This window comes from Kryptolebias marmoratus, linkage group LG16, assembly GCF_001649575.2.
Source record: "Kryptolebias marmoratus isolate JLee-2015 linkage group LG16, ASM164957v2, whole genome shotgun sequence".
NCBI lineage: Eukaryota > Metazoa > Chordata > Actinopteri > Cyprinodontiformes > Rivulidae > Kryptolebias > Kryptolebias marmoratus.
In genome coordinates, this window is record NC_051445.1 from 16,447,441 (window position 1) to 16,462,883 (window position 15,443).

The 15,443-nt window shown below is 37.5% G+C and overlaps 1 protein-coding gene across 1 annotated transcript in view; it reads left to right on the forward strand.

Annotated features, from left to right (window-relative positions):
- The first annotated feature begins 3,730 nt into the window (after window positions 1-3,730).
- The window catches only part of lars2 (leucyl-tRNA synthetase 2, mitochondrial), a 37,614-nt gene continuing 25,901 nt past the window's right edge, over window positions 3,731-15,443 (forward strand). Inside the window, exons 1-3 of the mRNA XM_017438181.3 lie at window positions 3,731-3,880; window positions 10,367-10,611; window positions 12,322-12,453. Coding sequence (XP_017293670.1) covers window positions 10,378-10,611; window positions 12,322-12,453 — 366 coding nt within the window. The 5' untranslated portion in view covers window positions 3,731-3,880; window positions 10,367-10,377. The remainder of the gene's footprint in view (window positions 3,881-10,366; window positions 10,612-12,321; window positions 12,454-15,443) is intronic.

The window sequence follows — 15,443 nt, forward strand, 5'->3', positions numbered from 1 at the left end:
AAACAGGAACTTGATGAAGAATGTTTTCATTTCAAGTCCGTATTTGAAAGTTTTTAGGCTGGCGTGTACGCCAAAAAGACTGATGCAAAAGATTATAACTGAGCTTTTCTTTTCTTTGCTTCGTGAGTCTATATGTCTTGTCTTTTCATCATTATCATCATTATTAAACTAAAAGTATGATTTGCCTGAATGTTACCACAAAATAAACCTCTTCAAAAAGAAGAGACTCCAAAGTTTTGTCAAGAAACTGTTGTGATGCAGAAGTGAATAATAAACTCCCGTCTGTGTCTGCGGGCTGATTTCGGATCACACGAGGAGAGTTCTGTCTCCACAGCGTCAGAAACTCATTTCCTTCTCACTCCTGCTCTGGCGTTGTGTCCTGATGTGCCCTGGGCGAAGGACACGTCTGCTTCGCTCTGATATACGACAGCCAGTCTGTGCAAAAGCCTCAGGTTTAGCTGACTGACGTCACGTCGAGGAGCTTTCTTCATCCTTCTCTTCCTCAGTAAATCTGACTTCACGGCCTCTGTCTGCGAGTCAGATCATAGGTGGGACACACGAACGAGGGATTGTAGGAAAATAAATCAGACTGAACGGTGGCTCAAAGGCTAAAATTTGCAAAACTGTAACTCAAAGCTAGAAGTAGCAAAATGATAGCTAAAGGCTAAAATTAGCAAAGTAGTAGCTAAAAGCTAAAAGTAGCAAATCAGTAGGTTGCTGCTAAAAGGAGCATAAGAAAAAATAAAGCAGTTTTGCTGAATCGTATTTCAAAGTGAACAATGTTTTTGAAGGAAATGAGGAGATATTGATTTATTTCAATGGATTTTTTTTGTAAATAAAGTGAAATATTTTGAAAAAAACGTCATAGCTCTCATCAAGTGAATGAGCCAAACTTTTTGATATATGAATGGTTAAGTAGTTAAATCCCTAAAACATACAACATTAACTCAACAAACAGGTAATTAAACAACAAACAACTGGTTTAAATTAGGATGCTCTTAAGAGTTTAACCATACAATCTACATAATTTCTAAGCTGGGTTTTATAAAGGAAAGTTCAAAACTATGTTAATGATCAATATACAGAAAAATGATCATTCGTTAAGTTTTCAGGTTGTAAAAACAAATCTCTCCTCTCTTGTCACATTAGACGTTGCACTCATTAGTTCATTCATCAAATGGAATATTTCCTTTCTGGAGCAGAAATCTTCTGTCTCACGACTCGCTTTAATAATTTAACAGCAAGTAAAGTTTCAGTGGTTCGTTTATAGTTCAAGTTAGAATTATTGTTTTTTGTTCAAAGTAAGAATTTGGAAAATCATGAGAAAATGAAATAGAATCAGTCAGATTTATATATTAAAATATTTTTCAAAAAGTTAGGTTATTCGACAATAAATGTAATATATGAACTAAAATGTAAAAAATGGACATAATTATGCTGAAATGAGCAGTTTAAAGATTACTGTGTTTCATATTTCATGCATTTTGGTTCTGATTTGTTTTGTCATTTATTGCCTGCTGCTGAAGGCAAAAAGAAAGTTTTGTTTGCATCAGTGTGTGTGTGTGTGTGTGTGTGTGTTTGTTTGTCTGTCATGTTAGCAAAACATCTGAAGCACTGAACAGGTTTTAACAAAATGAGCAGACAGTAATCACTGGAAGTACATCTACAACTGATTAACTTTTGCAGTCAACCCATTTTAAGATGGCCGCCACAGTCAGAAAGCACAAAAATGTCTGTAACTCAGTCGTATTTAAAGATATTGAGCTAAAATTTGGGGAGATAGTAACTGAGAGTAATCCTCAACACATACACAGAGCGGTAACAGACCTCATTCATACCATCATTTACAAGGTTTGATCAAAACGGCTACAACTTCTCATCGTAAATGACCTTAGTTTAAAACTCTTTCTTAAAAGGCGGAGGGCGATCTGCATTCTTTTAAGAAATGCCAGCCCTTTGATTTTAGTTATCCTCGGTCTCCTGATCTGAAATTGGGTCAAAAAGTCAAGAGATTAAAAAAAGCAATCTTTTACTAAGTTCTTTGTCCTGGCCGCAATAGATAATGTCACGAGATTAAGGAAATCTAGAAGAAAAAAAAAAAAAATTAGGGGGGAGAAAAGTGCTTGAATAAAATCTGACCACACTTGTATTAATCTGTGATGAGGCTTTCCAGCAATAAAACCATGTTTGTTCAAGAAATACTCAACAAAAACCAAATTCATTCATGAAACTGTTTCTTATATACTGAATCATGGAGTTGTTATAATAAACATCATATCAGTAAAGTAAGATAAAATGTAAAACATGACCTCATTATATGGGATGGTAATAAATAAACAACAAAAGATAAAAAAGAAGAAAAAGTCTTTTAACGTGCTCAGAGGCAGCTCATACTCACAATCCTGACCTTTACAGTTATTTCCATGAGTCCTGGTTAATAAGACTGCAGGAGCATTGCTTCTAAAGATGGGAGCACAAAATAATTATGGGATATAATAATCTCCTTTCTTTCATAAAGGATGGTCCTGTGTTTCCTACGCTAATGAAGTCTATTAAGGAAGTCATGAATTTCCCTGTTCTTGGTATTTTTGAGTTTAACAAGCTCTTTCATTGGCTGGTAGATACTTCCTGGTTTCTGTTTTATTGTTTCTCCTTTTCCAGGGAGTCGTGGTGGAAGATTTGGGATTGAACCGGCAACCCACCAGCTGGCAGTCATCCACCCAACCATAATTAAAAATAATCTGAAGTGGTAAATTCAGCCAGTTTTACCTGCTTTAAACTGAATTTAGTGGATGCAGTAATTCTGGTATAATCATAGTAAAACTCTTTGTAAATACAGTGTGCCCAGTGTTGGAAAACATGTTTGACTTAAAAGGTTTCTGCAAAACAGCCATCAGAGGACCAATTTTATGACAACAAAAAGAATTGTTCAAAAGGAAAATATGGAAGTGCTCACAGATATTGATTTTTATCAGAGAAAGAGAAAACACGAGGTGTTTTTCACGAGCCAACAAACTTTTCAAAGTGAAAAACAAACTCAAAACACGCATCAAAAGAGCAGAAAACCCCCCCAAAGAAATGAGAAAAAAGCTACAAGAAAACATTTTTCTCATTTATCGTCTGGAGACTTGACACGAGCTTTAAAAACAAACAAACAAAAATAAATAAGTAACCTTTTCTTTTAAAAAATGATTATTATTATTTAATTAATCATCACTGGGATCAGGAGATCAGCTGTCTGTCTTCTCCTGTGGTTCCACATCTCAAATTCTTAGATAGTTTTGCATAAACTTGTTGACAAGAATGGAAAACGACACAGGAAGCGAGTTAAAACCGAGGCTCTCAACACTTTATAACATTTGTCCCGTTAAATGTAAACACATCAGCTGTTGAAAACAGTTTTATCTTCACACAGGCTACACAGAATGAACAAAACAAAACAGATGGATGAAAAGCTTTAATAGGGTTTAGTGATTTCATGGTTGCTAGGGTAACAAATGCAGTTCATTCAAACCAGCAGTCTGGTACACCTGTGTGAGCGCGCGCAGAGCCGTGCACGCGCACAACATACAGTTAGTTGAGGAAAATCGTCAGAAACATAAAATATAAAAAAGAATAATTACGTAGTTGAAATTTACTTTTTTTTCATTGTTTTCATTTTTTCCACAGGAGAGTTGAAAATAAAAAGCTGTTGTTTGCTCGCCTTGTGTTAATAAAGTTTATTGAAATCCAAGATGGCGGCGCCTATGGTGAAGTCGTGATAGAGAAACGGGGTTATTTATTTGTTTTTTAACAACGGAATGTGATTTTCTTTACAATAATATTTGGTTTAAAGGCTGTGTGAGCAGAACGCGGAAACAGAGAGCTTGGAAATAAAAGCGTAAGTATCTTTTAAAAACGACATGTTTTATTTTTGTTTTTCACCTTCTGGTTCTGTTTTCACTCAGCAGCTGTCAGAAACAAGACAGCAAAATAGGCAGGTTTGTGTTTGTTTGTGATAGAAGAGAAACAAATGCTGTATGGGGACACGTTTATGATGGATACATGTTATAAAACTGCAACATAAATGATTAGAAATACACAAAATAACTGACTTTACAACAAGTCATTGTGCATTAAAGCCAGATCATGTCGCTTTTATATTGAAATACTTTTAATTGAAGTTATCCGTAAAAGTCTAAACAACAGTCTGTTAAAACCTGGAAGTCTGATCAGTTTTAACCCAACATTTTAACATAAACACTTCAGAAAACTCTGAAAACAAATACCTGAGGGAAATACATGTATTAAACACTAAATACACAACTACTACAAAAGTAAAATAATCCTGTGAGACACAGATACTTTATATTTGTGTTTATAAAACTGTGCAATCATTAGCAACCAGGCAGTTTGTTTTTAGAAAATAAAAGTATAACAAAGTGAAGCAAATAAACTAAAATATCCTTTTGACGTACAGCAGCAGGTAGGTAGATGGTTTGGTTTTATAATAACAATCTACTATATGAGCAATCTTCTTGGAAGCTGTGTTAGGTATTGTTACTTTAAATATATTTAATGCATTTGAAATAGTGCAAGTTGGTCCAAACAATAAAAACATGTAATTTTAGTCAAACAATCAAATGAATAAAAATCAATAAAACAATCTTAAAAGTGGAAATAATAATAAAAAAAAAACAAGATAAAAGAGCGATATAGTAATTAGATGATCTTTTTGAACATTATAAAGATCTGTCAAAGATTGGAGGAAATAATTATCAGATTCTGTTTTTCCTCACAGTTTAAACCATTTCTTTGTGTTATTGTCTGTAGCTCTTTATGTTGATGTTCATTTAATGATCACTTCCTGAGAGTTTCATTAAGAATCTATCCAGCCGTTCATGAGATACTTTTCGAACAGACAAACAGGGTTGACTCATAAGGTTAATACTAAAGTTTTAGACAATGATCTTGTGCAATGAGTAGCTTTTGGCTGACTCTCAGCTACTACAACACCAACTTTTACCACAATACATGTAAAACCGACTGAGCTATAGCCAGTTTTGTGATTTTTTTTAAAAAGGCTTCTTGGCTTTGAGCCAACTCAAATTAAGTTGGCTCCAAAAAGTACTCAGCTGCAGAGGTACACCCGATGAATATTACCTGAAGGTTTCATTATAAGCCATGAATTGGTTCATGAGATATTTTGCTAAAAGACAGACAGCTTTGACTCTAAATAGTTAATGGCAAAAGTTTAAACAAAGATCCTGTTAGCGCTCAGAATAAGTGTTGGGGATCAGTCTCAGCTACTACCACACCAAATCTTAACTCAATGTTTGTAAAATTGACTCAGAGCATATATTTATTTATGCTTTTTAAATTCAGTTAGCTGAGGCAGCCATCTTGAATCAGGTTGACTCTAAAAGTTAATCAGTTGTAGAGGCGCCTCCAATGATTACTTCTTGCAGATTTCTTCAAAATAATTTTTTAAATGACCAGCTCTCCCAGGATGTAAACATATCTGCTTCTGGTCTGAAACTTTTGAATAGCTGTAAAAAAAAAAATCTCTTTAATACCAGTCCGTCCGTCTCAGCCGTTGTGTCCTTGGGTAAGACGCTTCACCTGCCTTGCCTGCTGGTGGTAGTCAGAAGGCTCGGTGGTGCCGGTGTCATGGCCGCCTGACTTCTGTCGGTCTGCCCCAGGGCTGCTGTTACCACCATCAGTGTGTGGATGAATGGGTGAATGACTGACTGTAGTGTGAAGCACTTTGGAGTCCTCAGACTTGATAAAGCGCTATGCAAGTGCAGGACATTTACCATTTACCAGACTATAAAGAGTTTGAGCAGAGTATTTCTACAAAATATCTATATTTACAACATAAAGGCTTATACTCTTCAAATTATTAAAATATGATATATAAAGGGAGTAACATAAATCAGGCTTTAATCTAAACTGACACCATCTTTTGAAGAGCTTTGTTTGAAACGTTCTTTATTTTGCCCCAAAAGGTCCCAACAAAGTGATGCAGCTTTGCCTGCTTGTGCAGTAAATGGATCAGAACCGCGGGGGGTGGGGGGGTTCTTCTGCTGTTTGCAGAAGTTTTCAGTCACTCTTCGCAAGAGACTCCCCAAACGGATGAGCCCGGTCACCATAGAAACATTGTCTTCGTGTCTTGCCTCAGCCCACTCACAGCAGCAGCAGCAGCAGCGGAGAAGCACCCAGGCTGGAAAGCTCGAGGGGCTGCTGCTGTTTGCTCTGATACTTAGCTTATCCTCTAGAGATTTCAGTAGGAGGAGGGAAAAAAAAAAAACATTCCCACAAGCAGGTGGTAGGAGGTGATTTTACGCTTCTGTAGTCGATGAAGCTCAGCGTTATCCTTGAGAGAGAGAGAGAGTCAGGCTGGTCAGACTCCCTGTTACATAATGAGGAGGCTCGGAGCTCCTCGAGTCTGTGTGGGGAAAAAAAACATCTGTTTGTAAATTTAAAAGAAAAAATATAAAAAGAGATTAAATGAAAGTTATTCAGCTCTTTATCGCATGAAAGGCGAAGGAGGGGCGAGAATGTTTTTTGCCTGTGATCTTGTTTGTCAGCGAAATATCTCATGAACTACTGGAGGAGTTTTAGTAACGTTCATCCACAACTGATTAACCGATGGCTGCCATGGTCAACAGACCTTCAAAGAACACAAGACTGACAAAAAGAGATATTGAGTTAAAATTTGATAGCTAAGAATCATTCAAAGCTCATACTCTCATGTTGTGTGACCTTATTTTTAAGGTTTGATCAGAAGGGCTGTAACTCGCGTTATTCCTCAACACAAGATAAATCTTGGTTCTGAAACTTTGGCAAGAACCATGGAGGGTGATATGCATTCCCTCAAAGAATGCTAGGCCTTTAAATTGTTGCTAATACGTTTGATTCAGAGCGCCTTTCCATTTTAATTTTGCATAAAAGAGCCGCGTCACAATTTCTTCCCCGGCTTTTGATAACGACTCGTAATTCTTATTTATTTACCCTGATTTGCATGGTTATCTCGCCCTGTTGTCGAGGCGTGTGGATTGTCATTTCCTCCGCTCTGCAGCTCTAAAGGTCTCGCTGTCTGAGATCCACGTGCGTCACTGCTGTGAGATTATTCTCCTGATGGGTCGGGGTAGCAGCAGTTGTCCTCCAGGATGTAGACTGCACCGATATTGCTGATGACCTTACAGCCTGATTATGTGCATCTCTGAATGAATCTGGCTGTTTAGAAAAGCTAATTCATGTCAAATGTTTTTTTATATGGGACGGACTTGGCATAGTTTGAACCTTTATACTGTTTTTATGGAATGGAGGACAACATTTTCTGTAATTACATAGTATAAATATTTGATCAAATCAAAATATTTTATGCTGAAACACAATAGCTTTATGAGAAATTGTTATTGGGTTTTTCAGTTTTGTTTAAGTTAGTTTTTTTAATGTGGTAAAAATATAATAAGGAATAATTTAACAAATGTAAACTTATACTTGTAGTTTGCTCATACAACCCCAATTTAGAAAAAGTTGGGTCGTTGTGTAAAATGTAAATAAAACCAGAATGAGGTGATTTGCAAATCTCAAATAAAAAATAATTTCAGATTTCGATTCGTCTGCCTACAGGAAGCTTTCCACTTTGCCTCAGTTTATCTTAAATAAGCTTTGGTCCTGAGAGGATGGTGGTGATTCTGGATGGTGTTCACATATGGCTTCTTCTTTGTATGATAGAGCTTTGAAAAAGTGGTACATTTTCCTAGTTTAAACATTTTTATATGTTTACCATGTTCCATTGTGAAGAAAATCTGCATTTGAGACATCGGCAAATCATTCCATTCTGGTTTTGTTTACATTTTACACAACGTCCCAAGTTTTTCCAAATTAGGGGTTGTATATTTTTATTTTATCCATCCAAACATGTACTTTGGTTTTTGTAGTTGCAAAATGCGACTGTCCAGCAGCAGTGTGAGCGCTGTAACTCCTGTAAAACAGGGGGAAAAAAAAGAAAGACGGGGCTTTTTTACAGCAGACACACGAACGCATCAACTGAGTTGACTGCAAGCTGTCACTCACTCATCTGAGTAGGCCGGTGGTTTATGAGGAACAGCCTGTCCAGGGCTTCGCAGTGACGCAGAGCCTCTCATTTCACAAAAAACATGCTGTTGTGTGAGCGACATGGTGTGAAAATTGCAAACTGTGAAACAGTAGCAGTGAAGAAAAACAGTCACGTGGCCGACTGCAGAGGAGAGATGTCAAAACAAGTGGACACCCACAATGTTAGTCCTGCTCCTTGTAGATTTAGGATGAAATTTCAATGCATTTTATTGCCTGTCACCAAAGGCAAGAGGGCAATTAGGTGTTGGCTCGTGTCTGTGTGTGAGTTTATTTGTCTGTAACTTTAACAAATAACCTCATGAACCAGTGGACAGATTTTAATGAAACTCTTAGAAAGTAATCACTGGACGGAAATCTAAAACTCTAACATTTGAAGTCAACCCATTTCAAGATGGCTGCCACTGCTAATCAACGTTAGCCAGCACCAAAATGGCTCCAACTCAGTCAGTTTCACAGATACTGAGCTATAATTAGGTGTGGTAGTAGCTGAGAGTCGTTCCCAACACATACTCTGAGTGCGAACACATCGTGCACAACATCCTTGACAAGGTTTGACCAAATTAGCTACATCTCCATCCCTTCCCAGCCTAAAGTGGTCTTAGTTTAAATTTCTGGCATGAAAAGCAGTGGGCAACATGCATTCCTTCAAGGAACACTAGGCCTTTAATTGCATCATGAAGCGATTATATTTGTAACAAAGAAAAATCAGTTATTAGAAGCCTTTTTTACCATTGTAGGTAAAATGGAAGATTTGCTTTAAATAGTTGGGTTCGGTTCCCATGGGGGAGATGTTCAGCTCTGGCAGGGAGATGAATTTCATAAAAGATTTACAGTTTCGTGACCACGGGGGGAATCCATCATGTCCGGCCTGAAGCAGAGGCTTTTTGGCCGAGGCACGCCGGATGGGACCAGTCGGGGTTTTATCACCGGCAGATATGACAGCGGTTCACGACAGAAACGGTCCAACGGCATCACTGAGGACATTTACAGCTTCACTTCTGTAAACTCAGGAGTATTTTGTCACCGACCGAGGAGCACAGAATGACACAGACAGTTCTGGAAACTGACAATGTTTTTTATTCTCCACCTCAGTGGCTGAAGTTGGAGCTTGATTTACAAAGCAGCTCAGCAGCTCGAGCTCCATTTGTTGTAGTTTGCCTGTGATTGATGATGAAGCAGGTGGTTCTTCCTCTGTCCTTTTTCAAACAGCTCCTATGGACAACTTCCCAGATAACGCTTTGTGAAACACTGCGCTCAGCTGAACCTAAAAGTGGAAAGTTAACCCTTTAAAATCCACTATTTTTAAGATGTTTATGCACATTAAAGAAAAAACAAAAATGAACCTCAAGATTTGATGCATTGCTCTTTAACAAGTAACAAATGATTTTGTTTTATAAGAGACATAGACACACCTAACTGCAGAGACAAAGAAATCGGGGAGAATGAACTCCACTCGATGCATTTTGTATAATCTCAGTCACCGCTGAAGGCAAAAGGGCAATAATGTTTTAGCAATTTTTTTGTGTTTTTTTAGACTGTCTGCAAATATCTCATGTACTTGTGGATGGATTTTTTATGAAATTCTCAGTAAATAATCGTTGGATGTACATCTGTCTCTGATTAAGCTTTGGAGTCAGACCGATTCAAGATGGCTGCTGCAGCCGAAGATGGTTATAACTCTGTCTGTTTTACAGATTTTTAACAAAAACTCGTTGTGCTCGTGGCTGAGTCATATCTGACACATACTCCAAGGGCTAATAGATAGCTTGCAATATTGTATGAGATTTTGCATAATCCAATGTCAAGATTTTTGCCAAAACACTCACACTATTTTTCAACACAATATTAGTTTAAAACTCTTGCATGAAATGTAGCGGGCGATATGCATTTCTTTAAAGAACGCTAGATCTTTAATTGGAGTTGGTTAATGTAATATTAAAATGAGATTAAGTGGGTTTTTTTTACTCGTAATAAAAATAAAATGGGTAAATATATGTGCCGAGTACCTTTTGGTCAAGCCTAAAGTTACAAAGTCAGATGAACAGTCGAAAATATAGAAAAACAAGTAAAAAAGTGGAAAAGCTGCAAATTCTTATATTTGAGAAAATAGTTTCTGAGCTTTTTGTTTTGACGGTTTTGTGTTTAAAGTAAAAGCCACACCTATGTGCAAGTAGCTGTCCAGTGTTGACTCACACTTCAATAAAAACATCAGCATTTAACCAACATGTCAACATTTTCTGTCTTTTCTTTTTTTTTCCAGGAGACCCAATCATGCAGGTGTCCGTGAGGCGGTCGGCTCTGTACTCGCTGCGCACAGCCCGGTGTCGTCAAAGCAGAGCTGCTCTGTTGAGCTCGGCGCTCCGCTTCCTGTTCCCCGGCGTCCGCACCGTGTTCAGAGAGACGGGAGTGTGGGAAACCAACTACTTGGCCCAGACGAGACGCAGAGTGGAAAAATGGTGGCATCCGCGGATCATGGCCCAGTGGGAGAAGGAGGCTCTGGAGGAGGTAAGAGGGTCTGTACCTCTCACATGTGTCACCTGGGGGCATCACAACCATCGTTTACACGCACGTTTTCTGGGATTTGGTGTGTAGAATTTTTACCAAACACCTTTTACATGTCATTTGGTAATCTTGAATAACGCCATAACCCACATTTGAGAAATTTCTGTGACAGTTATTTTATTTTTCCCTGATTAAATAGCTCTGTAGATCTTTACAGGATGACATCAAACACTTCAAATAGCAGATTTTAGACATTTAAATATACCAGGATCTACTTGTCCTTGCCTCTCCATTTATGTGCATTCTTTGTGAAACATCTAATTTTATTATCAAGTTTAAACTGAGATAAATAAACTTATTTTACCATCAAGTGAACTGTTTTTATTATACTATAGAGAATACTGCTTCTTTTAGTGTGTCATCTTGACACATACATGTTTAGAAAAACAAACTAAACAAGGAATAAATGTTTAGTTTGCATAAGTTGTACTTATTTATCTTATTCCACTGTATTTATTTGCAGATAAAAGTTCAAAACAGCAGGTTTGTAATGGTTCATTTAATCCTTCGCAGTATTTTGTCATGCAGTGAATACAAGTACTTTGCTTTACCTGTGACCTTATTTCACGGCTCTCAGTGAACGAGTGAACGTTGAATCTGAAGTTCCCAAACCAAGCTGGCAGAAAAAAGATGTTTATAATTCATTTATTTGGTTATTTTTTTGTAAAGCATGTCATATATTAGGTGTTCAGCTCATCGGTGGAAAAATAATGTTTCCACGGAGCTAATGTTCCCTTTGTCTTTCGGCACTCACTGAACCTGACACCTGCGTAATCTGACCTTGAAGGAGGCACAGATATTATTTAATTATCTTGTTAATTTGTACCTTCATAATCTGCTTCTATATCAAAGACAGAGACTGCACTTTACTTAGTGATCCTTCATTTTAATAAAGCAAACTCAAGCTTGCCCTGATTATTGTACTCTTTGGTCTCAGCTGACATTTTGACCTGGCACTGCAAGGAAAACTCATATCGACAGTATTAAACATGACATAAAACCTGAGCACAGCGTCTCATTGGTCTATTAGGACATTAATAGAGTTGAGCTCCAGCTATTCCAGCTGACTTCACCTTGGCTTTTCCTGAAACACAAACCTGGAACGTCTGCTGTGAAAAAGGTTTTTGAAATCATCTATCTGGAGAAGTTTGTTGACATTTGAAGCTTTAAACCAGTAGGTTGTTTTCCTATTATCCCCTCATCTATTATGAACGCTGGAGTCTATGCGGCTCAGATCCGGCGCTCCCGCTGATGATAAATCCTAATGGTCCGAGCGTGTGGCTGTCTGGGACAAGCTGACAGTGATTAAGTGCATTTATGACAGGACGTTGGCTCTAATTAATTTACTGAAAAATTCACGAGTCAGGTTTCCTGTAATAATGTATCACTGGGTGGAACTGGTACTCACTGGTACTACGCTGCCATGGTAACAGTGTTGCAATTGTAAACCATCCATTATATCTGTTTCTGCCACCAGATTCAGCTGCTGTTAGAGGCTCATACTGAGTCATTGACCTCATTCATTTAATACGCCATCTTCCATATGAGACTCCTTAAGAAAAAAAAAAAGATAAATGACTGTCGAGGTTTCTTCCTACTTCTCCTGGATGTTTCTTAAAGTGTCCTGTTTTCTTTTTTTTTTTTTTGGCCCAGGATTCCAACAGGAAGAAGTTCTACGTCCTGTCCATGTTCCCGTACCCTTCGGGCCGGCTGCACATGGGTCATGTGCGAGTGTACACCATCAGTGACGTCATCGGCCACTTCCAGAGAATGAGAGGCCATAAGGTACGGCTGCTTGTTTTCTTTAAAACACAGAAGGCACTCTGAGCTGCCACGACTGAATTTAATTAAAGCTTTCTTTCAATCAGTGCAACAATGAACAACTGTTTGATATCTGGAAAACACAGTTATATATATTTTTTTTTTTCCAGAGCACACAGCTTTTCTCCCTCGTGTGTTTTATTTCTTCTTGTCAGCTTTTTGATTGTCAAACGTCGGCCTGATCGCTCATACACTAAGAGACATGTGCACCTCTTCTGAAGCCAACGAAGTCCTCGCTTCTCCTCCACTGAATAAATCACTTGCTTTGATTAAGACGACTCTGGTTTTGACTGCAATCATGAGATGGGCCTCGTGATTTTTTTTTATTATCTCAGAATTTTACCCCTTTTAGAGTTGATCTTCCTCACACTGCTGGTTTCTTTCTTTCTGGTTGAATTACTTTTATTTGAGTTATAGTTTACATATTGTGAATCTTTTCTTTCTTGGATTTTCCATCCATTAAAAGTATTTATCGTCGCATATTTATTGTAGCAAATGTTTCTTGATGTGAAGAAGCATCACATTTACTGTCTTTGTTACATTTCATATATTTGATTTTGAATGTTAGGAATCTTCTAATCATAAAAAAAACAGAACGTAGTGACTTCATAGTTCACCTTTTGTTTTCCGTTTGTTGCTTCGTTGTCAGTTTTTGAAACGGGAAGATGTCCGACTGGAACAAGTCCAACCTGCTGTGGTGATTTTCAAACTGCGGGGTTTCTTGTTTTGGCTAAAAGCAGGCGTAAATAGGGTAAAATCCATACTCCTTGATCTCAAGCCGGCTGGTGTCTGAGTGGGCCGGACTCTCTGTTCCAGAGCAAAGTGTTTCGATCTATACGGCTCCGTTTGGTTCCACTTAAAGCCTGCTGTTAATGAAGCTGTGGCCAGCGACAGTCAGGTTGGTCCTGCAGCGACACAAACACCTTCCGCTCACTTCTTTGTTCACTTCCCCCTTCCCAACAACCATCCGTCTCTGTCTGCAGCGAGCCTCCCGCCTCCTCGGGCGGATTTATTTTTTTACATTAAGCGGTTTGTCTCTTCTCCTCCACCTGCAGAGACAGTCTCTCCTTCTTCTGTCTGGGTTTGTCCCCAAACGCGAACTCGTTTCACATGGCTGCTAACTACTTCATACACAGGAGGGTCCTTTCTGTCAGCATCTGTCTGAAAGCTGTTCTGCTGTATACACACAGTCTACTCTTTTCACTTGGTAAATTGAGAAAAGTGCTCCTTCCTTTACGGTTTTATATTAGGCCTGTGTACTTCTGTTGGTGGGCTTTCATTTGTGATATATTCTAGATGAATTTCTGCTGTTTTGAAGATCAGATCTTTATACTCTGATATATAAAGTAACACTTAGAAATGTGGGGATAAAACCATACCAGTCCAGTTTTAATATTCAATAATATAAAAAAAAAAAATAAAACTATTAGTAGAAGGCTAATAAGTAAAGTTCTGTGCAAAAGTCTACATGCGTTGCTTCAACGGAGCCAGAGTTGGTTTTAATCTTTCAGTGTCTGGATCAGCAGTTCTTCAGGCTTCCTGAAAACCTTTTAAAAGTTTATCTTTAGACTTTGGCTGCTTTTTCAGTTCAGTACCTGAACATTTTCAGAGAGACGTTTTTTGTTTGTTTGTTGAGCTGCTTAACTCCGACCCCTGAATCTTTCAGGTATAAAAAGGCTCCTAAACTCAAGAGATGAACCTTTGTTTTGTTGACACATAATAGACAGGTAAAATAACAATTCTAAATGGCATCTTTAGGCTCTTTGTGACACAATTTGTTAATAATAATACCAAAATGAACACCGAAAAATAGTGTTTTAGCACCAAAAAGACTTTTAGAGTTATTAGCTGAAAACTTGACACACAGTCAATGATCTGCATCTCTCAGGTCTTTGCTGGAATTTATTTTATTACTGTTTCCTAAAGATATGACTTTCAGATACTGTTCCTCAGCTGGATACAGCTTTTTTTATGCCTAATTCTTCTTTATTTGTCCTCTTCTTGTCAACTTCCCTCATTTTTACATTTTTATCAGAAGCTGCTCAACATGCTGTCGTGGTCCTGCACAAGGACTGCTCAGAAATGCTTAAAGTCCAAAGAAAAAACTTTGACAAACCCTCAAAAAACCTGAGAACCTGAGATCAAGACCATTAAAAAAAACTACAACAAAGGCTGATTGGATCATTCGGAACTTTTCACAGTATTGTGCATTAGTTTTTCTTTTAAATTAAATATTTTATCATTTAAAGACTTGCTGAAATCAAAAAGGTTTTATGTTACTGATTACATGAAGCAGAAAAATCACTATTACTGACAAATAACTAAAAACTGTTTGAAAATAAATAGTTCTTACAAATTTAGAGGACATTTTATCTTTAAAAAGCCTTTAGTGGGTACTTATGTTAAACAGTTTTCTTAGAGAAACATATTCTCTGTACCAATGGAGCAATTTGACATGTTTTAATAAGCTATATGTGCTTTTTTTAGATTAATTCTACATTTCACTGTTTGTGCAGAGAGTCTGAAGGCAGCTGCTACAAATAAATATTAGCTTAATTTATGATAGAAGCCAAAAACAAGAGGAAACAGCTAGCTGGGCTATAATCAAAGGTTCAAGGAAATGAAGGTCCTGACCCAGTCCAATCTCCATAAACCCAGAAGTTTTTGTTTGTATTTATTAAATGAATGAAAAGAAAGGGGTTAAATAGTGAGATTTAGACATGTATACTGTATCTTTTGATGATAAGCTGAGTTTCTCTAAAGATTTCTTAGAATCTACGCCCCGTTTCCATTTCCGTTGAATCAATGTTTTCATCTAAATCTTAACAAGGAAGCACATGAGTGTATTTTCCAACAAGTCAACCAGATTTTTAAATTTATATCCAGCTTTAAGTCGTGCAGCTGTGACAACCAGCTGCTAATGATATCATATTTACAGACATTCACAAATTTTC